Source organism: Lissotriton helveticus, chromosome 5_1, assembly GCF_964261635.1.
Source record: "Lissotriton helveticus chromosome 5_1, aLisHel1.1, whole genome shotgun sequence".
NCBI lineage: Eukaryota > Metazoa > Chordata > Amphibia > Caudata > Salamandridae > Lissotriton > Lissotriton helveticus.
Window position 1 is genome coordinate 1,069,875,643 of NC_136065.1, and position 24,000 is coordinate 1,069,899,642.

The 24,000-nt window shown below is 47.1% G+C and overlaps 1 protein-coding gene across 7 annotated transcripts in view; it reads right to left on the minus strand.

Moving 5' to 3' along the window:
• BTRC (beta-transducin repeat containing E3 ubiquitin protein ligase) overlaps positions 1 to 24,000 on the minus strand; it is a 1,125,814-nt gene that overhangs the window by 48,610 nt on the left and 1,053,204 nt on the right. For all 7 annotated transcript variants that reach the window (XM_078643631.1, XM_078643626.1, XM_078643630.1 and 4 more), the window contains one exon: positions 1,077 to 1,155. In XM_078643631.1, coding sequence (XP_078499757.1) covers positions 1,077 to 1,155 — 79 coding nt within the window. The remainder of the gene's footprint in view (positions 1 to 1,076; positions 1,156 to 24,000) is intronic.

Below are 24,000 nucleotides of genomic sequence, written 5' to 3' on the forward strand. Positions count from 1 at the left end.
AGAAAATATGGACGCCCTGGAAGAGGTACAGGGTGACATGCATGGGAGATGACGTACTCCAGCCGTAAGGGGGTGGAGAGGCACTGTGTTGTGTGGCCTGGGTGGTGCTACTTATAGCTACATATATTTTTTGGGGGGTGTAGGTCCATGGAAGAAACGCTCCCTGGGCTCTTAATATTTTATGTTTCCTCGGGTCGATTGATAGCATTGATGTAATGTATTCCCACTATTGTATGTCATCGCAAGCCATTTGTGTGGTGTATGGTCTATTGAGCCATGTTGATAAAAAGAGTTAAAAAACAAAAGAGAGAATCTCTGCCCTATTCTGTTACAGTTCATTGGCAACACAAACTCTGGGAAGGGATTTCCAATTTTACTGAGTTACTTAAAATAATATGATGTGGGCTCGTAAGGCCAGTTTCTCTTTTTGAAAGATTTGCGCACAAATATGGGCAGTGTTAGTCTTTATAGGAAAAGCAGCTGGGAGCCATAGTGCTAAGGCATCTTTCCACCGTAAGTACCTGGTAGATGTCCTTTTTCATTGCCATTTTATTTGTCACGTTTAGCGCCCAGCAGCCTCCAGCAGGGATAAATGGGGGCATGTCCTCCTCTGCTGCAGATTGGCAACATATAGGACTGGAGGAGCAAGATGGACCCTCCAAAGTATTTATGTCAGTTTGCCCGACAGTGACATGCACACTTTGCAGCTCTTCACTCAGATGTCTTGGCTAGTTAGGTTGAGACCAAGCACAGGCCTAAAAGGCCTGAAGAAGCATCCGGCAAGGATGCTTCTTCCAATCCTGGTGCTGCTCTCATGCTAGTGAGAGTAGTGTCAGGATTGGTTAGTGGAATTTCCTGAAAGCTTCAGACCGCGGAGCCGATAGAAGAGGGACTGAGGAAGACGGACGTGCAGCAGGCAAGGTAAGTGACTTTTTTTTATTATGTGCCACTCACTGGGCGTGCATGCACGCTCCCACCCACCCACCATTTAGTTGCCTGGCCGCCCCACTTGTTCATATATGTGTCAGCCGCCTCTGTAAAACATATTGCTTTCTCACAGACTTGTGGAAACTTACCACCAGGGTCCGAAGGCACAGAGTTCCTGCAGGTGCTCGGGGATCCAAAGCAGCAACTAAATCCCATACTTTTATTTTCCTAGGAGAAAAGGCACATAACAGTAATTATTACAAATATTTATACTGGATGGATTGGCACATTTTACAAATCATGAATAAGAACACACCTTTGTTAGGCTGCACTGGCTCATTAAAAATAAAATGAACTATTGTGCTCAAATCGCGTGAAAAACAGGTTTTATGAACAGAAAATAATGTGGGTAAATGTGTTCCAGTTCAACTAATGTCTTCTGGGAGAGAGGTCAATATGAATCTGTGTAGATTGCTTAAATCAGTGAATAGTTTCTAACACCGTCTCTGCTGCATACGCATTCAGAATGTTTCCACAATTCACTGAATTAGAAGAGCTTCGAACTATCAGTTTGCCTGTTTATTTATTCTGGTTGTCATCGTGCTCTCCAGAACGATAGAGAGAGCAGCAAAGAATGAATGGCATGAATGAATTTCTTTACAAACATATGATGATAGCTTGATTATACACATAAGCAACAGCCATGCTTTCTGAAGGAATATCAGTGCTACCTAAAAAAAAAATGCATGTTTAATATATATTGTTCTGCCCAAATTAAACAACAGGTATTACAAGGCCATCCTGAACACCAATAAATCCATATATTGCAGATAAAGCACCAATGCACACACTCTACTGGTTCTGTTAAATCCTTGATAAGACAATATGTGTAGTAAATATTCAGATGAGTGAGGTCCCTCCGTTTATTTTTTAACAAATTTCCATGCATTACATGTGCAATTCCACCACAGAGGCAGCGACACGTGTTTCGTCTGCAGGACTTTTTCAAGGCTAAAGATATGTCCGACTACCACAAGTCGCAAACCAAGACCATAGGTAAATTCGTCACACGTCATGAGTCCTTTGTAACAGCAAAGCGTTGTACAATGTTTGCTCAACAATCGTAACACCAAGCAAAATTGTGTCTATGGCCAATCCGGCTAGTAAGGCACATCAACAAAGGGTTACCGCACAAAATAAGCCAGCTTGAAAGTAAGATTTACGAAAGAACCGTGATAAGCCTCCTTTTCACCGCTAACGGTTCACTAACGGCAAGTGTGAGTGTTTAGGTGGCTGGGTGCGGTCACCATATGAGCACCACTAAAAGGACTGCCGTATTTTCCACTTTCAGGACTCTTGTAAATGGGTTTTCATGCACAAGTACGATTAGAACTCCTGATTCAATTTGAAATTGATGAGCAAGCATTTAGCTTAGGTACGTTTTGTTATTTGTTTTTCAATGCTATATATTGTCACACACGCTGACAGGTGGGTTTTAGTCAAGCGCATTCCATATCTTATGTGCTGGGTAGGCGTGTGTAGATCTGGGCCACAGGCAGAGTCTCACTGAGGACCATATCTAAGTTTAAAATATCTGGCTAACTGGAACTTAAATGAGTACACATTAAGTAAGAGTGGGCAGCTTTGAAAAGCATGCAAGGTGCATAGCATCCTTTATTGTGTCTGCGAATCAGCAAATAACAAGGTACCCGCTTGCCTTTACTTGTACAATAATTGCCAATCACGTCTTTGAGACTTGTTTGCTCATGTGTGCCAAAGTGGGACAGTCAGATACACAGGACACCATTCATAACAGAAAGAATGGGAAAGCGACTTACCTTCGGTAATGTTCTTTGTGGTGGACACTCTATCTAACCACTGGTTCCTCACTTTGTGAATACATGCAGGTGGCAGATGGGATCTGGAAGATTTTCAAAGCAACTCATTGTGTGTCAGTAGATGGCATTGTGCGGCTCCATTCCACCCCACAAGTGACGTTGGGCCCCTATATAGCCGCAATCTCAACACGCTGATGTCAGTTTCTTTTTGATATCTATCTGTGCTGCCAGACGCTGAGACCTAAGAAATCTAATTATACCAGTGTACTGATCTCTATATTGGAACCTTATTAGCATGAACTAGATAAATCTATTCCACAGAATGGGGAGGCTGGTGGCTCGGTTGTGCAGGGTCGGGTGCAGAACCCTGCCCTGCTGTAGTGAGAGGAGGTCCTTCTGAAGGGATGGATAACTGATACTCATGGCTAGAAGTTACGAGTACCACACTCTTCTTTCCCAGTCCCTGATCCTGGTTGTTCCTGATCTTCATCAGAAGCAGAGGCAGGAGAAGCAGAGGTGAGAAGGCATAGAGGAGTCTTGAGCACCAATCCAAGCAAAAGGAATCGCCTAACGAGATCTGCCTTGGGAAGTTCAATGAGCAAAAAGACAGAGCCAGGGTTATCTGGAATGTTGGAAAATGTCCTGTGCCACCTCGGAGTGCAGTCACCATTTGGGATCCACAAGGCAATGTCAGCTGAGTCTGTCCACTCTGGTGTTTGAAGATATTGCCAGGTGATGGGCAATCAGGGAGATGCCCTGATGATTTAACCACTTCAAGAGGCGCAGCGCCTTACTCAGCCCCCGAAGAACCAAACTGATCTCAATTAGCCTACCCAAGCAGTCAGTAGTGTTCAGATCCGATCTAATGGAGTACTTGCTGCACCTTGTCTGTCTTTGATAAGGCGTTGCAGGTTGAGCTAAATGCCATCTGGGACAGCTAGGAAAATCTCCAACACCAGGTACCACAGCACATAGGAATATCTCCGCAGGAGGCAGATAGTTCAATCAACTGGTGAAGATCTGTACCATCTGACTTTTTGGGGAAGGCTGTTGGGGGAGGTAGGCAGGGACCCTCAGAGTAGGCCTGTGCTGCCTGATATCTACCTATTTACTGGAGGAAAAGATCCTGTGTTTGCTCAGGTGCCCAACTGTGTGTCCGTGAGGGCTCCTATGCTATTTGTCCTGGGTGAAGGACTTCAAAGATGATCGTTCATGAGATTGGCCACGAAAGCATAAAAGCATGTCCGCATCCTCGACCTTCTTCTGTTGATGTTCTGTGATGTAAAATTTGCCTTCACAATTGCAAAAGGCTTTTGGATTAATCTCTACACACTTGTCGCATGAAAATGAAACAAAGTATGCATGAAAATGAAACATGTCTGGAGCCGAGACAGACCTCGGGAGGGTCCTTCACCAAACTATGCTTGTGGTAATCCTTACACTGTTTGAACCCTTTGGCTTTCAGAGGGGACATGTCCCTTGCACATTTGAAAAACAATTTGGAACTGTCTCTGTCAAAACTGGACAGCTGAGAGACCGAGCTCTACATCTTTGGTGAAAGGCATGGAATGAAAAGAGACCATGTGGAGGTGGTAGCTTTGTATGGGCCTTGATGTCACATTTGTGGGGTGAGATGGAGCCACCTACCTACACGTGAGGGAGTTGCTATGAAAATCTTCCCGATTCAATCTGGCATCTGAGTTATTCCCATATAAGGAATCTGTGGTTAGAAGTATCCATCAGAAGAGGCTCTACATTTTGCCTACATGTAAATGAAAGCTCAAACAGGGGACACTAATAGCAGTCCAAATTACACACTCACATCGTGTGTTTATACTAGTGATCTCAGAGTACTTTACATGGAGGGCAAAAACAGATGCAGACCAAAATGTCGAAGGTGCGTATTTCAGGCACCACAGGACTAATTAAGTATTCAAATCAAATTAAATAAGTGCAGTGGGTGCACATTTTATTCATGAAATAGAAAGCAGTCCAACTCTTGTATAATCGTAATCAATTCACTTTATCTTCAAATAAAGATGTAGTTCATTAAAGGCATTTTAAATTGCCGGTATGTGAGTGGTCAAAAATGCTGAGAAAGTTTATTTAGGCAACAATAACACATATACGTAATTACTAATTTTCCTCAATAAAACCAATGATGTTATGGTATCACTTGCAGGAGAACTGCCTAATATTTATTAAGGTGCCATCAACATCAACTGCAAACCAAAATATCATCACACTGTGCAAAAGGATCGCTTTTATTGATCCCCCATAATGTAAAATATAAACATTTGTGCAGAATAGTTTGTGAAAAGTTATCTTGCCAAAAACAAAAGACAGCATTAGCATCAGAGCATGCAGCAGTAACCGATCTGTGCGATTATGTGGCACAGGAAAAAAGGGGGAGAAAAGCAGGAAGTATGGGAAGAACTAGGAGTCAATAACTCACAAGTGAAGAGACCAAAGAAAAGCAATGCACATTGAATGAGAAGCTAGTTATGACTATGAATGGGGTTACTACAGTGCTATTAATAGTTCTTCTCAAAACAGTAACAAAAAACATAGTAATGTAAAATTCTTGAACATTCTAGAACAACACCTTGGACTCATCCCAGTCCAGATTCCGCAGCAACAACAGCACTGAAACCGCCCTCATCACCGCCACCGACGACATCAGGACCCTTCTGGACAAAGGCGAAACCGTGGCCCTCATCCTCCTAGACCTCTCGGCCGCCTTCAACACAGTCTGCCACCACACCCTACGCACACGCCTGCACAACACAGGGATCCCTCAGCCCGACCCTTTTCAACGTCTACATGACACCGCTCACCAACATCGTCCGATCGCACAACTTCAACATCATCTCATACGCTGACGACACCCAGCTGATCCTCCCCCTCACCAAAGACCCCGCCACCGCCGAAACCAACTTCCACGGAATGAAGGCAGTCGCCGAATGGATGAAGAACACTTGCCTGAAACTGAACTTGGACAAGACGGAGGTCCTCATCATCGGCTCCACCCCCTCCGCCTGGGACGACTCCTGGTGACTGGCCTCGGTGGGAGCTGCGCCGACTCCAACCGACCACGCACGCAACCTGGGGTTCATCCTGGACTCACCACTGTCAATGACCCAGCAAGTCAACTCCGTCTCCTCCTCCTGCTTCAACACCCTCCGCATGCTTTGCAAGATCTACAGATAGATCCCCACCGGAATCAGAAGGACGGTCACCCAGGCCCTCGTCACCAGCAGGCTGTACTACGGCAACGCCCTCTACGCGGGAACCATGGCTAAACTCCAGAAGAGACTTCAACGCATACAGAACGCCTCCGTATGCCTCATTGTCGACATCCACAGCCACATCAGTACCCACCTGAGGGACCTGCACTGGCTCCCGCCAACAAGAGAATAACCTTCAAGCTCCTCACTCACACTCACAAAGCAGTCCCCGACGCCGGACCAACATACCTCAACAAACGACTCACCTTCTAAACTCCCAACTGCCAGCTTCGCTCCGCTGACCTCGCCACCGCTCCACGCATCTACTGAACAACCACCGGCGGCAGATCTTTCTTCCAGCTCGCCGCCAAGACATGGAACACCCACCCCATCCCACTGCGACAGACCAAGGACCTGATGACCTTCTGGAGACTTCTCAAGACCTGGCTATTCGAACAGTAGCAGCTCCCCACCCCCTTAGCATCTTGAGACCCTCGCGGGTGAGTAGTGCACTCCACAAATGATTGATTGATAGATTGATTGAACAACCAAGGATTGAATTGTACAGTTTTCAAATGAGAGGTGGAAACTTAGATATATTCTTTAAAACCCTTTGCACTGTAGTGCCTTATCGGGTGATCGATAATGATGAGTGATTTAGAAAAAAGTTTAAAAATAGACACAGCTACAGGAAATAAAATATTTTAAGCAATCTAATAAGTATGAAAACAGCTATGAAAGACATTAATAAGGACAAATAAATTCCAATTAATTAAGCCGGTGAAGGAGGCCACACTCCACACTGTAGTAATGAATACAAGAGTATTTGATCGGAGTATTGCAAGACAGCTCTTAAGACACAGGTGTCAAGAGCAACAGAGAACCATGCACATCCTGGGCGAGGTGCTAGATCTGCTCCCCCAGGATGGGCAGGGTGAAGCTTCAAAGGCATACCGCCTCTGTGAGCTTCTCCAGACCATTTACTGTACCCAGAAGCTGACCCCCACTCTGGCGGGAAGACTGGCGGGAAAAACTACGTCAGGAAGGGGGGGGGGTGCCAGCCTGTGCCAACCCCACTCCTCAGGTGGGAGAGATGAGGTGAAGCACGACCCCGGGCTCCGGCCATATTGAAGATGGGGAGCCCTGCCCAATCACAGCTAGGTTCCTGCCCCCCCTCCTACAGGAGAGGAGTAGGCTAGGGGGTGTACCCACCCCAGGACAGGGACCTATTGGTCCCTGTCCTTGCCCTACCTGTAATGCCCCTAAATTCAGTATTTAGGGGCTCCCTGAACCTTCCTTCCTCAGATCCCGATAAGAAAAGAAGAAAGAAGATTAAGAAGAAGAAGACCCACCGTGCAGCTGCTAACAACAGGACGACAATAACTGACTTGGCCCCAGCCCTACCAGCCTGTCGATCCTGGAACCTGCTCCTGCCTAATCCCGGTGACTCCTGCGGACAGCAACCTTGGGACACCCAGAGGACCTGCCTGCCTTGACCCTCTTAAAGCCTTGGACTCCCATCAGCAGAGGCTCTGCTGCAACAACACCCCTGGTGCCAGTCAGGAAGTTCCGGACGAACCCACTCTGCACCCGCCGAGCCCGGCCCGTGCCCGGGTGATCCAGGACCACGAGGACGTCCCCCCGGCGACTGGGACCCGAAGTCCAGTGCCCAAAGACCCTCCTCAACAACCCAGATGAAACCTGCAGCCACAGGACAGAGGACCACTCCAACCGCGACCAGCAGGGGGTAAGATTTCCCGACCTCAAAAGACACCCCTGCACCCAGCGCCCCACGGCCCCCTGTGCCAAACTCCTGGGTGCCTACCTATCCTCCAAGATCCCAACTTACCCCTCGAAGTGTTGGTCGCTCCAGAAGATCCTTCGTCCCTGAGCCTGCAGACTTTGTTCCCTTTTCAAGTTCCTCATTGAATAACATTGTGCGCCCGACGGCTCAAAAGCACCCTGCACCCAGCCGCGCGAGTGCCCCCTAGCAGTGCAATCTGTACCTTATCCTACTTCCCCATTTGCCCTGAGCACGAGACCAGGAGCCCAGCTCCCGCAGCCGCGTGGCCTGCTAGCCAGCAGCCACTAACCGGAGGCCCCTTTCCCTCATTGAATAACATTGGGCCCAACTACCTCTGCACCCGGCCGCCCCTGTGTCGCTGGGGGTGAATCAACTGTACTTACCTGACCCTGGGGGACCCCTCAGTCTATGCCCAGAACCCTAACTTCACCAGCCAAGTACTCACCTGGAAACCGATAACTCACTTACCTGCCATTGGATAACATTGACTGGTTTGACTCGAAAAATCTTATAAGTGTGAAATTTTGGAAACTAAAAATATTCATATAAAATCACCCGAATTCCGAAGTACTCACGTGTGATCAGAGGAGAAGCCTGTACTGTACCTTGTAGCCCAGTACTGAACCGCAAAAGTAATCCTTACCGGGTTTACTAGTAATCTGTATTTTCTCCATTGGTATCCATTGTCTGCTTTTCTATGAAATTTCTTCTAAGTGTCTACTTCTGAAAACTTGAAATATTCTGTAAAAATCATACGAAATACTGAAACGCAATTACTCACCTGTTTTAAGTTGAGACCCCAGTGCTGGACCCAGGAGCCCAGTGCTGGATTACAAAAGTAACAAAATCATCCACACCCATTGTCCAAAGGCAATGCGCTATGGATGAACTGGTCAGGGAAATTTGCTTACGCTTTTCCGCCTCTCCCACTCATTCCATCAGTGGTGAGGAAATTTCAACAGCATTCCCTTACAATGATCCTAGTTGCTCCAACATGGGCAAGACAACCATGTTTCACAACTCTGCTGCAGCTATCAGTAGTGGCACATCAAAAGCTGCACCTCTCTCCCAAGTTTCTCACTCAGAACCATGGAGAGATAAGACATCCAGATCTCAGCCAGCTCAATCTAGCGATCTGGCTCCTGAAATCCTAGAATTTGGATATCTCAACCTTCCACAAGAATGTATGAACGTTATCAAAGAAGCTAGACGCCCTGCAACAAGAGCGTGCTATGCTGCTAAGTGTAAAGATTTTGCCATTTATTGTTCTAACAATACAATTGACCCACTAGATGCTTTTATTCAAAACATCATTTGTTACCTTTTGCATCTGCAACTTTGTAATCTAGCGTATACATCTATAAGATTACATCTAGCTGCCATAGCAGCTTACCTACAAAATAGACAACATCTGTCGCTTTTTAAAGTTCCACCATTAAAAGCTTTTATGGAAGGGCTCAAAAGAATAATTCCACCAAGAGCTCAAACCTCCCCAGTGTGGAATCTCAATATAGTCCTTACCAGACTAATGGGCCCTCAATTTGAAGCTCTACACAAGTGTGAATTACAATACCTTACTTGGAAAGTGGCATTTTTAATCGCTATCACATCTCTTAGAAGAGTGAGCGAACTCCAGGCATTAACCCAACTAGATCTCACAGTAGTGACAGATGCGTCACTTCTGGAGTGGGGTGGTCATCTGGGAGAGGTGACGATCAAAGGACTCTGGTCTCTGGTGAAAATTGGGCACCACATGAACTTTGAGTTTTGTGCGATCTGATTGACACTGAAAGCCTTCTTACCGTCTCTCAAGGGGAGGCTAGTTCAGGTGTTCAAAGACTACACTACCGCAATGTGGTGCTGCAACAAACAAGGCTGGAGAGGGATTGTGGATCCTTTGTCAGGAGGCCATGCTTCTCTGGACTTGGCTGGAACAACAATGTATATCCCTGGTGGTTCAGCACCTGGCCAGTTCTCTGAACGTCTGTTTGGACAAACTCAGCTGTTGGTACCTAGTGGATCACAAATGGTGTCTCCATCCGGAGGTGATGCAAGGACTCTTTCAACGGTGGGAAGAGCCTTGGTTAGATCTGTTTGCCTCCGAAGAGAACATGCAATGTCAGCACTTTTGTGCTCTATCTATTTATCTATCTATCGCCCTCACTCTATTTATCTATCGCCCTCACTCTATCTATCTATCGCCCTCACTCTATCTATCTATCGCCCTCAATCTATCTATCTATCGCCCTCAATCTATCTATCGCCCTCACTCTATCTATCTATCGCCCTCACTCTATCTATCTATCGCCCTCACTCTATCTATCTATCGCCCTCACTCTATCTATCGCCCTCACTCTATCTATCGCCCTCACTCTATCTATCGCCCTCACTCTATCTATCGCCCTCACTCTATCTATCGCCCTCACTCTATCTATCGCCCTCACTCTATCTATCGCCCTCACTCTATCTTACCTTTGCCTCAAATTGTAAAGCGCTCTGATATCCTCCGGGATATAGTTCGCGCTATATAAACTTGATAAATAAATAAATAAATTAACTGCAACAATGGAGGCATCTAGGCTTGAACAATAATATTGCGTATGAATACCTGTCGAATCGTAAGCCCGGCTATATAACCCTTGTTGAAAGCATGTTTTTTTATAACTACTTCTTTTACCATATTATTATTGACCAATTTAGATACCCACTAGCTAAAAACAGTTAATACCTAATCCTAAATGCGTTCGGTATTGCATTCTACACATATATAAGTGCACAACAGCTCTTTCACATGCACAATCTTTACTAGCTACAATGCTGCCAGATAAAATTGGGGAGTGGCTCAAGAATGGTGATATCATATGTTGGGAATACATGCAACAGAAAAATATCGCCAATTGAGACTGGCATCAATTTGCATTTCACCAAGTAAGTAGTTCTTTGAGTAGCTTATCGAAATTTGATATAGAAAGAACCAGAGAGATAGTAGCCCATCTTCTTAAGAAACAACACATTTAATCTCAAGATTCAATATTGGGCTTCCTACCTTAAAGCCCAGAGAGGTAGAGCATACCCTTTATATATCTTTAAAAAAATGGCAAAATAACACAATCAAACTTTTAAAAATTACAACCTTATGGAGATCAAGCCCACATTCTGGGAAATATGGGAGTGTAATTTAAAAGCATTACGAAACCTAATTATAAGAGAATACAATTGTATCCTTATTTGGCTTATGTATTACATTCCAGTTGACCTGAATAACCAAACTGCAAACGTTTTACCAAAATGGTCAAGATGTGATGAGAATGGGACCTAGATTCATATGATGTCACTTGTAATTGTTTGCATCTGTTTTGAGACAAAATTCTGGAAACCATTTGTAATAGTTTAGCAATGCTAGTAACTCCAGATGCAGCTTCAATATTATTGAGTGGCTCTATGCATTTGAGGAGAGTAGCTAAAGCATCAGGGCATTGGTGGTGTAGTGCCATTCTGATCACCAAATCCGTCATTACATCGTATTGGCAATTGAAAGAGCTGCCGCCCTTTGAACTGTGGCTGTTTAACCCCTTGGCCGCGGCAGGGGAGTGGGGGCTGCGCGGCACCACCATGCTCGTGACAGAACCACTCCGTCACAAGCCACGGGAGTTGTTCGATCACGGCCCTGCCCGCTCATCAATTCAGCCGCGCAGGTGCGGAATTGGTGCAGCATGGGCGGGGCGGCCGTGGCGTTATAAAATGGGATCAATCAATTCTAATGAAGTAGGCTTGATTATTAAGATATGAAATCTGTAAATTTTCAATGAAGTGTGCTTGATTATGAAGATTGTTTTATTTAATGAAATGCAATGTATCCTGGATCTGGAAAAAAAAGTAAAAGTAAAAAGGAATTAGAAGCGTGTGTGTATGTAAGTCTCTATGTGTGTGTATGTACATACACACACACACATATTCAAGGGAAAAAAACGATTGTTAAAGTGACGTTTTAATAAGTTAACAATGTTAGTTGCAACATAACATTTTAAACTATAAAAAAATTGAAATTTACCAGTTACAGTTAAATGAAGTAACTATAACTCGCTCCCCCACCATGAACAGTGTTGTCATAAAAAATGTCAATTCAGATGTCATCGGTGATGCTATCAATGATGCCATTGAGTAATGCAATATGTGATGGTATAGGTTGTGCCTGACGAGGGCTTGAGTTATTGTTACTTCAGTTAACTATAACTGGTGAATTTCAGTGTTCTTTTTAGTTTAAAATGTGATTTTTCAACTGACATTGTAAACTAACTATAACGTCACTTTAACCTTTGTTTGTTTCAGTGAACTTCTTTTTTTAAAAAAAACTCTTTTTATTGCAATGTGCTCAGTAGGCAATTCAACAATACAGAGAGTGTACGAATCGCCTAATCATACATTACATATATTTATTTTTTTCTTTCAATGCCGGAGGAGATAAAACTCAGATCAACATTATCGGCTGCTCTGTCTCACTTAGGCCCCTACCCCTGGCCCCACAGCCCGCGGTATGCCCACCAAGATAACCAAATCCACTCCCATTTCTTAGGGCACCCTCTGCTTCTATATATTGTGCATTCAACTTGTTGGCCCCAGTCCAGGTCTGATTCCCAGTCTTTGACTCTTGGGGGGGGCGGCTCTTCCTCAGTCCTTTGCAACATTACCTTTAGCAACAACTACAGCGAGTATTATACCGGCCAATCTTTCTCTCCTGGGACCTCGGCTCCCACCACTGTGGCCATTAGTCTACTTATTTCGAGCCAATACTGTTGTATCACCAGCAGTCCCAGAGTAGTTAAAAATAGGATCCCTCCTGCCCGCACCCCCTCTGACAGAGATCACTTTCTGTAGGCCCCATTTGGCGTAGCAGTGTCCTAGGGTAATAAACGTGGTGCAGGATTTTTAATTGGATCAGTTTAAATCTGGAGCGTATTGCTACTTCCCTCGGGCCCTGGATGGCGTCTCTCCATTCCTCGTCTTCTAGGGAACCTAGGTCTCCCTCCCATGATGTTGTTAGTGCATCCAGTGTGTCTGGGGCATTGTTTAGTATTTTCTTATATATCAGTGATATTACTTTTCCTTGCAAGGGGCCTGCCAATAGACGGTCCTCGGAGGGCGGGGGGGGGGGGAGTGCACATCTTCCAGGGTGGTACCCTCCCGAAAATAGTCATTGAAGCCATGTCACAGTCCAAGGTATCTCAACCATTCCCCTGGTCCCATTTCATACTCTTGTTGCAGTAAGGTGAAGGTGATATATGCCTGCCCCCTCCGTACCTCTCCCAGGTTATCTAAGCCCAACAACTCCCATTTTTCAAAGTCGCCCAACTGTTCCACTCTTCATAGGAGATCACTGCTCCAAAGTGGGGTCATCTTGGTTAGCCTCCCTTCCCAGCCCAGGAACCCCGTCGCAGCTCTCGATATCTTCACCACGGTTTGTGTGTGTTCCACTAGGTCTCAGGCCTTACTTTGTCATGTCGCATCTGGAGGTTTGCTCCCATCCCCATAGCCCATCTGTCTACTCTGTAAGCCGGTTCCGTTCTATCACTGAAAGCCCAGTCATTCATGTTTACTAGTTGGGCTGCCCAGTAATAGGCTTTGATATCAGGTACAGCCAACCCACCCTCATATACTCCTTTTTGCAGCATACGCGCACTTCTTCCCCAGAGTAGGGATCTCAGTTCAGTTTCGATTCTTTGGAAGAAGGTCATGGGGATCTCGAACAGAGTATTTTGTATAATGTATAGTAGGCAGGGGAGCGACATAGTCTTAAATAAGGCTGCATGACCCATTAATGTAAGAGGTAGGGACCGCCAGTGGTTGGCATCTCCTATAAATCTGTTCAGTTGTGCTTCTATATTCTTTTGGTGAAACTCCTGGGGGTGTCTTGTGATATATGTCCCTAAGTATTTGAAGCACTACATCTGAAACGGTACATTGCATGTGGTTAACTCTTGTATTCCTCCTCCAAGGGAAAACAATAAGGATTTATTCAGTTAATGTGGTAACCACAATAATCACAGTATATGCGGAACATCTGTAGCACCCTGTCAACAGACTGCTTTAGTCTAGTTACTTATAGCAGGATATTGTCCGCATATAGGGATATGCGTTCTTCCCACTCTACCTGCACTGGGATGCCCCATATCAAGGGATTTTGACGCACCCAAGCCGCCAATGGCTTTAGGGCCAAGACAAACAACAGGGGGGACAATGGGAGCCCTGCCTAGTCCCTTTTTGAAGCGCAAATGTCGAGGAGTCCATAGCATTGACCCGTACCCTTGCCAGCGGGTCACGATAAAGAAGCTTAACTCAGCCTGTGAATTTAGGTCTGAAGCCCATTCGGTCCAGTACTGCAAATCGGTAGCTCCACTCCACACTATCAAAGGCCATTCTGGCATCCAGAGATAAGAGGGCAGCCTGGTCTATTATACTTGCTGCTGTTGTGTTTAGAACCCCAAACAACCAGCGTTCATTGAGCAGCGTACTTCTGTGCAGCATAAATCCGGATTGGTCCGGGTAAATGAGGGAGGTAATGACTGTGCACAGACGCAAAGAAAGAACTTTGGCCAACACTTTGGCCTTGTGATCCTGTATGTCTTGGAGGAACTCCACGCACTCCAACTCAGTTTTCCCGGACGTGGAGCAGTAGAGCGCCTCGTAGTAGGAAGCGAATACCTCTGCTATTTCTTTACCCGTCTCGTGTCTGCGACCCATACCGTCAAGCACTCCTGGAACCCACCTGCTGTCAGCCTTTTTCCTAATAAGCCATACAAGGTACCTGCTTGTTTTGTCACCCACTTAATACAGTCTGTGCTGCGTGACCAGGGCATGTGCCATGGCACTATCTTCTATTAAATCCCGTAGGTCCTTCTGACGAAGCTTCAGCCGGTGTTGCACCTCTGAATCAGTCACCCCACGCTCTACAATCTGAGTTTTCAATGCTAAAATGTCAGTCTCCAGGGTCTGGCCCCAAAGCCATTTTTCTTTCTTTAGTGCCCCAATTTGAGCTTGGGTCTGACCCCTGATCACTGTTTTAAATGCTTCCCAAAGCGTCACCCCTGAAGTCACGGAAACCACGTTTTCTTTGAAGTACTGTTCTATCCCTTTCCTAATCTCAGACTTACATTTTGGGTCTGTGAGATACTAGGGGTCGATCTTAGGGGGGCAGAGAGTGATCTCTACTGAGACCCCCCCAAAACGATCTCCACCGGTGAGTGGTCCATTGCTCCTCTAGTGATATGAGTTGCTCTTTGGAATTCTCCCAGACCCTGGGCCTGCATCACAATATAATCTAGTCGGGCAAGGCTCCCATGTGCCACAGAAATATGCATACACTGATTAATGAGGTGGTGTTGTTGCCTCCAAATGTCACTCAGGCCCATTGCCAGGAGGAAGTCTCTAAACGGGCCCAGCTTGCGCCTCATCACTCCACCTCCCATGGCGTCCATCTCAGTTGAGACAATATCATTCATGTCCCCTCCAACTGTCAGCCGGCCCTCTGGAAATTCCAACAATAGTGGGCCCAACATGTCTAGGGTGGCCACCTTTAGTCCCGGTGGGGGATATACTGAACATATGTTTAAGGTCTGTCCCTCCCACTGGCCACTTATTGCCACGAATCTCCCCAACGGGTCAGTCCATGTTTTGTACTGGATAAAGGGGAGTGACATGTTACACAATATTTCCACTCCTGTGATCCTGTCGTATAGCTTGAGTGTGCCTGTAACACGTATCCTAGACTGTTTAATGTCCAGCACTGATTTCCCCAAAGGCGTGTTTCTTGCTGTAAAATTATGTCAGGCGAGTGTTTTGTTTTTATAAGCTGTAGTACTACTGTCCGTTTTAGCCCATTGTTGAGACCACTGACGTTCCAGGACCATATCTGTATTAATTTAAATGAGGAGTCAGGTGTTGCCATTCTGCAAGTCTGACCTCTCTGCCTCCCCCATCCCCTCCATAAGCAGCCATTTTTATCAAAGATTCTTCATATTTTGAATGTGGTACATCGTTTTGATTCCCCCTGAGCACTTAAACTAATTGTTAAGAACTTGATCGTAACAAAATAACTTCCACAACTGGCGAGACCCTCCTCCCCCCACCCCAATACCCCGCTACACTGGTTGTACATGCCCCAACTTGCCAACCCGCAGAGAGCCTGTCGCACTATTTCTAATGTACTTTAAACACTATGGGGGGTGTTGGCAACTTACGGTTGCAGTTCCTTGTATGTTTCTCGTGTCAGGCCCGTAGACAGTTGAGGCATCAACGTCCTCTAGCTGCACCCCCTACATCTACGTATTGGTCTGTGGCAGGTGCCTCCACCGATCCTGGGTGTCTTGAATGTTCTCGGAACTTTCTGCTGCTGTCTAGATCTCCCCGGCCCGGCTTTGTCCCTTTGAGATTGCTTTTCTTGTTAGTTTGTCGTCCCTCCAACCACTCCCTTGCCTCATCTAGAGAGGTGAACTGCCAAGACCTCCCCTCCATCATTATCTTAAGCTTAGCAGGGAAAAGCATCATGTTTTGATTTCTTGCTCTCAGAGTTCTCTATTCACTGCCTCAAAGCTCCTTCTCTGCCTCTGTACCCCAAGTGTAAAGTCAGGGAAGAAGCAGATTTGGGTATTCTCAAAGTGAATATCTGCTTTTGCTCTTGCCGATTGCAAGATTATGTCGCGGTCACTGCAATTGAAGGTCCAGGCAATTATTGTCCTCGGTTGGGCCCCTGGTTTAGTTGGGGGCCCCGGGACCCGATGCTCTCTTTTAATTGCAAAAAACGTAGACTGTCTCTTGGGTTGTAGCTTGTTAACTATGAGTTTCTCCAGAAAGAGGTCCACGCTCAGGCCCTCTGCTCCCTCGGGGACCTCCACTACTCTAATGTTATTACGTCTGGATCGTCCTTCCTGATCTTCAAGCTTGGCTGCCATTGCAGTGGTCTGTTGGGTTAGTGATTGTACTTGTGCCTGTAGACGTTTTGTTGTGTAGCATTTTAGGATACAAGCGTAATTTACCGATTCATGCCCTTATATAGGTATAATTCACATTGCCCTTATATAGACATAGAAATCATACCCATATTTAGACATAACCCATCCAGTCCAAATACAGGCATTGTATTGAAAGGTCCAGTTATTTGAAACAGTGCACAGGGTCACAATGTGAGGCTACCACACTAGCCAAACAATAAAGAGAAGCAACACAAAGAGATTATGTATCAAAAATTGTTATTATTGAGAAACAATTATAAGGGTTATTCATCGGTTGTTAGAATCAAACATAAAAAATTCTGATGTACAAGGAAAACATTCATTAATCCAACAGTACATAAGAATACGTCCCAGCTGTTATATATGGTACAGTGACTACTGTTACATTCGCAATAAGGCACTGAACGTGAGATGTCTACAATAGCAGGAGTGGACGTGAAGGTCGACGTTTCGGTCACAAGACCACCATCAGGACAAATAGTTGGATATGAGCCGATGACCCTTGTACAGAACAGGAGGAAAGCCTGCTATAGCCCACAGTCACATTTGGAGGGGGGGAGGGGAAAATTCCTCAGTTTGATTTCATTGGTAGCAGGTTATCACTATGGAAAACAAAATAATAAAAATTGGAAGTCCTCTCAAAAGTAGGACGAGCGGAGACAGTAATCTGCAACCCAGATATTGTTTACCTGATCAATTGCAATGAATTTTCAGGATCAGGATACTTTGTTTCTAGATCACCCTTCTATTTATGGAGAATCTCTAGAATATTCGTGTGCCTGTTCGTAGCGGTTGAACAAGACGTGCTAGTGCCGGTCAAATCACGGGATTGCTTTAACAATCTGTTTAACAATGGTGATCGCACCACACCTGGAGGACTGCGACACTTGGGGTACAGTCTTTGCTGCAATCTACACAAAAACACATGGTGTTCCGTCTATGGCGGTGATACCAGACGTCCTGAAACAAATTAAAAATGAATACGGCTCAGAGCCTGCTTTAAATCTGGGTATGAAATTACTGAAAGATTTCAAACAGGTCTCAGCTATATTATTAGCTCATATTAAAGGTGAAGCAGCATCAGTGGCAATCCGCCAAAAAATAAGGGAAATTGATATAACTGATTAACCATATGAACTGGCCAGAATAATTGAAAAATCCTACAAAGAACTAGGAAGAGATAGTTTGGGTGGGAAACCAGTTAAACCCCAACTAACAGAAAGTCCTGAAAAGGTCATTATTAAAAATACTCTCACTACTCCTTAAAAGAAGTGGGAAAATACTAAACAAACGTCTAATGAGAAGCGTTCTCAATCCAGAGGAAGGTCTCCTCAAAAGGAGGCTTCTGAAAAGAGGTATAACCTAAGGAACAGGGATAATTTGAGAAACCTGATAGATATCAAGATACTGATACACATTCCTCTCGTACCTTTCAGACTTCCTCACAGAAATCGGAAAGAAGAGGACGGTCAGAACACAAGGAAGAACGCGTGAAGTTCAAAGACGATCAACACGTTCCAAAAAATAAGAAAACCCAATTCACCAAAAAGAAGGTAGCAGGTCTAAAAATCAGACATGCCGAGGATCTTGAGGACACAACTCAAGAACGGGGAGTGGGCCCAGACAATGCTGGTCAGCGAAGCAGAAGTTACCATAGTTCACAAGATCTTGAAGGATCACTGGAGACAGTGGACTTGAATGAGTACATTCTTTTTTTTTTTTTTTTTTTTCAAAAACCTTTATTGGAGTAAGCATAGAAAAGTACAAGAATGGGCCTACAACCTCACGGGCTGGCCGCTAATAACAAGGCACAGTGCATGTAAGAAAATGTACACCCGTGGATGGGTACAGCTGAAGTACAAAGCATTACTCTATAGACATCACAGAACAATTTGAATTTTTATTTTTTACAAAAAGAAACACAAACACTAAAAGGCGAATGAATGATACTTAAGGTCAGCCCAAAGAGCGGAGGGGACGGTTCCACGATCAGGAGAACACACCCAGAGCCCAGAGGCTCCAATCAAGTCGGGGAGGGGGGGGGAGGGGAGCAGCGGGGAGAACCGGAAGTATAAAAAACCTTACGGAAGGGTTCCGGGAACTCTAGTCTAGGGAGAAAGGACAATCTCAGCTGTGTTGTCAAGGGGAGGGGTGCAAATATCCCCACGATAATCATTCCACTGGCCCCAAACCTTCGTCCACGCCCTGGGCCTGCCTCTGGCCACATAAACCGTCTTCTCACGAAACATGGACCAGTCCATATTGTCTTCCCACTTTGAGACCTCAGGGGGCCTGGAAGCGCCCCAGAGTTGCGCGACATCCCGCTTCGCAATCATGTAACCAAGGGCAGCCCATCTGGTCTGGGCCACCGAGTAGTCAGTGGGCTCCCACACATTCAACAGACATCTGCGAGGCTCCGGCCGCAGGGCAACACCCGTAACAGCAGTCATCACCTCAAGCACAGCAGTCCAATAAGCAGCTACAACCGGGCACTCCCAAAGGATATGCAAAAAGGTCGCACTCAAGCCACATCCACGCTTGCACAGCCCATCCGAAGAAAAGCCCATCGTAACCAGACGCGGACCAGTGACATAGACCCGATGAAGAATCTTAAGCTGAACCAAGCGGAGACGGGCAGGAATGGCCACCTCCTTGGGAGAAGAGAGCGCCGATTGCCAATCTTCGTCGTCCAGTTCCAACCCATCGCAAACCCAAGCCTCCCGAAGTCGGACCAGTAAGTCCGCCCGATTATTAATCAATTTCTTGTAAATAAGAGAAATAGTGCTATCAGGAAGATGCCCATCAAGGACACGGTCCTCGAGGGGGGAAGATTCAGGCAGGGCCTCATCAGGGACCAAGACTGAGGCGAGGGCATGCCGGACCTGCAGGTAGCGAAAAAATTCCCTACCACTCAAACCATATTCCGCCTGGAGGGCCTGGAACGACTTCACACAACCGTTCGAGTACACGTCACCCACCTTACAGATCCCAATCACATCCCAGCGGTCGAAACCCTTGGTAGACCAGAGCCCGCCCAAACGTTCGGATGCATAAAGCGGCGTCGCCAACGTCAATCGATCCTCCCACCCCAAACTCACACTCGCAGCCCGCCACACCGTTACTGCAATCCTGGATGGGCCCACAAGATGGCGCCCGGCCGATCGGGAATAAAGCGCTCTAGTAAAGTCCCCACCCGGAAGCTGGAATCTGTCCATCTCGAATGCAGGATTACGACCCGGGGAAAACATCACGTGATTAATGGCAGACAACTGGGAAGCCCAGTAATATCGCTTGATATCGGGGAGCGCCATGCCCCCGTCATACCAAGGGATGGTGAGCTTTGCAAGCGCTATACGCGGACGCCCATCCCATATCAATTGCCGTTGAAGACTCTCAATCTCTTGGAAATAGGTCTTAGGAATAGCGTCATAGGAGTTTTGGAGCGCGTAAAGGAATCGCGGCAAGGACATCATTTTAAACAGAGCCGCCCTGCCCAAAGGAGACAAAGGAAGCTTACGCCAACGGGCCACATCCAGGCGCAATCTAAGCAACGGTGGGAGGAGATTACGCTCAAAGCGGAGCGTCGGATCCAACGTAATAAAAATCCCTAAATACTTGAAACCCGAGTGGACCACCTGAATAGGAAGTCTGCTCGGCAAGGGGGGCAAAACCCCCGAAAGAACATATACACAGGATTTGGTCCAGTTAATAACAAGGCCCGAATTGGCTCCAAAGGAAGCAAGAACGTCAAACAGAACAGACAGAGATTTACGCGGGGAGGTGAGATATAAAAGGATATCGTCCGCGTAAAGCGAAACGCGGTCCTCAAAGTCCGGAGACCAGCGGATCCCCTTGAGGGAAGGTTCCCACCGAAGCCAAGCAGCCAATGGTTCCATGGCGAGCGCAAACAGTAACGGAGACAGGGGGCATCCCTGACGGGTACCCCTACCAAGGGTGAAAGGAGCCGAGACCCTACCATTCACCACTACTTGCGCCAGAGGTTCCGCGTACAGTAACTGGACCCAACCAATAAACTCAGGCCCAAAACCAAATTTCTCAAGAGCCGCCCAAAGATAAGGCCACTCCACCGTGTCGAAGGCCATGGAAGCATCCAACGATGCCAAAATGGCCGGCTCCGTCAGAAGCCCCGCCCCCGCGACCGCGCCGTGAAGACGACGCAGGTTCAGAGCCGTGTTGCGATGCGGGATAAATCCAGATTGATCCGGATGGACCAAGTCACTAATGACCGTCAAGAGACGGGATGCCAGGAGTTTCGCCAATACCTTGGGTTCAACATTTAACAGGGATATGGGCCTATAGGAGGAACAAAGATCACGTGGTTTACCCTCCTTGGGGATGACAACTATTGTGGCCAGTCTCTGATCATAAGGGAGAATACCCCGTTCCCGGGACTCCAGAAACATGGCGCGAAGATACGGAGCCACCCTATCGGGACGCAACTTGTACAATTCGATTGGCAACCCGTTCGGGCCCAATGCTTTCCCGGAACGGAGGGAACGGATGGCAGTAGCTATCTCATCAACCGTAAAGGGGGAGTCCAACGCCACACGGTCTAAATCGGAAACAATGGGCAGGGCTATATCACGCAACAGAAGGCGAGAGTCAACCACATCCCTCACAGACACAGGGGTATACACCACACGGAAGTAATCAGCAAACCGGTCAACTATTCCAATCGGGTCCGTTACACTCACACCACTCGCAGACTGAATCACAGGTACCACACGATTAGCTCTCTCCTTCTTATCCAGCCATGCCAGCAATTTACCCGCTTTGTCACCCACATCATACAAACGACCCTGTTGCTCCCGAAACATCACTTTGGCGGCATCTGTGACCATGGACTTATAAGCAAATTGTTTCAGACCCAGGGCATGGAGCTTCTCAGGTGTGACACCAGATTCCAAACCCTCCTCCAATGCAGAAATCTCCCCCTCAAGATCAACCACCTCTCTATTTCTCGCTCTCTTAGCCTCAACAATAAGGGAGAGGGCCTGCCCACGAATCACGGTCTTAAAGGCCTCCCATAGGGACACAGCAGAGGAAACCGACCCCTCGTTATCCAGAAAATACGAGTCCAAGGACTTAAGCAAAAGGGTGCGGGTCTCGGGGGAGGTGAGGTACCACGGATTAATAGGGGCCACCCGGCCCACTGCCTCCACCCCAACCTCAAAACGAAGCCAGAGCGGAGAGTGGTCAGAGATACCCCTGGGCAGATGCACAATCTCACGCACCGCTGGGGACTGAGCCGCAGGCATCAGGAAATAATCCAGCCGAGACAGACTCCCATGGGCCCCAGAGTGAAAGGTGAACTGAAGCTGCGTAGGATGCAAAAGCCTCCAGCAATCCACCAGGCCAAAGGTATCCAAAAATCCACCCAACCACTGCTGAGCCGCAGGGGTATCCCTAGGGGGGTGGCGATCGTGGAGGCCGGAGACTACCGAATTAAAATCACCAGCCAGAAAGAGAGTACTATCAGGGAGGTCCAACAAGACACGGCCCAAATCTGAAAAGGTAGAAGTCTGCAAGCCGGGGGGCACATAAACAGTTAATAAGGAGAGGGCACGGCCTTCATATCGACCCACAAGAACAGCATACCGCCCCCGGTCATCCTGAATAACATCATCAATAGCCAGGGGGAGGGAAGCCCGGACAAGGATACCCACACCCCTGGAACCCGAGGTAAACCCCGAATGCGCTACGAGGCGATAGCCCCACCTATTCATTGCATGACAAACATTGCCTATCAAATGAGTCTCCTGCAGGAAAACAATGTCAGGAGATAAACGTCGTATACATTTCAACACCACACTTCGTTTGATACGATCTCCCAGACCATTAACGTTCCACGAAACAAATCTCAACCCGCTACCCCCCATCCCACCCGAAAAAGCCCAAACCCCCCACCAATGAGCATGACCATGAAAAGCAGTACAGATACAGAATAAAGTCGCCTTGAACACAGAACACACAAACAACGAACTTCCCAACCACCCACCCCCCAGGTAACAAGAAAACACCCCCCACCCTGCACCCCTGCAAAAAGCTAAAAAGCCACCCCAACCTGCAGTGTGCCTGTCGCCCAAGAACCCCTATTCTACACAAAGACCCCGGAGGAGGAAAGGCTCTGTCCCACCCGCCCCCCGATCAAACCAATGACGAGAATAGAATCATACACCAAAACACAAGTGAGGTAGAGGAACATAGGCTTACATCCCTGGAGAAGTTATACAAAACAAGGCATCAGTCAAAGATGAAATGTTCAGCTCTCTACGCCACCTTCAGCACCGCCCGGGTGGGCTTCGGACTCAGTCTCAGGAGGTCGATGAGGCAGGGAGTCTAGCCAGTCATTCACAGCATCTGGCCGATCAAAGAAGAAAGTTCGATCATTATACTCCACCCGCAGCCTGGTCGGAAAGAGCATTGCGTAACGCATCCCCATGTCCCTAAGACGCTTCTTGGCACCACGAAATCCCATACGCTGCTTCTGGACCTGTTGGGAAAAGTCCGGATAAAAGTTCACCGTGGCATTCTCAAAGGCCACCGGGCCCTTCACCCGCGAGGCCTGCAGGATAGCGTCCCGATCTCTATAGTGGAAAAGCTTAGCAACAATAGGTCTCGGCGGGGCGCCTGACTTGCCCTGGCCCCCCGGAACACGATGTGCGCGCTCCACTGCGAAAAATTTACTAAGGCCAGACGGAGAAAGGTGGTTCTGGATAAGGTCTTCAACCAGGAGATCAACCGAGTGGGGTTCTGGGTTCTCCGGCACACCAACCACGCGAACATTACAGCGACGTGCCCTGTTCTCAAAATCCTCCAAGCGCCGGGTCATGAAATCGTTCACCCTACGGAGATTGCCAATCTCCGTCAGAATATCAGAGACGTCCGTCGTGAGGCTGGATGATTTGATATCCAACGACTTCACCTTTTCGTTCGTCTTGGAGAGATCGGCTCGAATCAAATTCACCTCAATTGCCACAGTGTCAAGTTTGTGGGCCAAGGTTTCGTACTGTTGGCCTATGGATTCCCTCATGCCAGAAATGGCGCCCATAATGTCCTGCAAGGAGGGCTCCGTCGACGCATCCACTACTTGGTCGGACGCAATGGGACCGGGCAGGGCAGCTCCGGGGGACCCTTTAGAGTGGGTATAACGATCCATAACATTAGATTGAACCGGA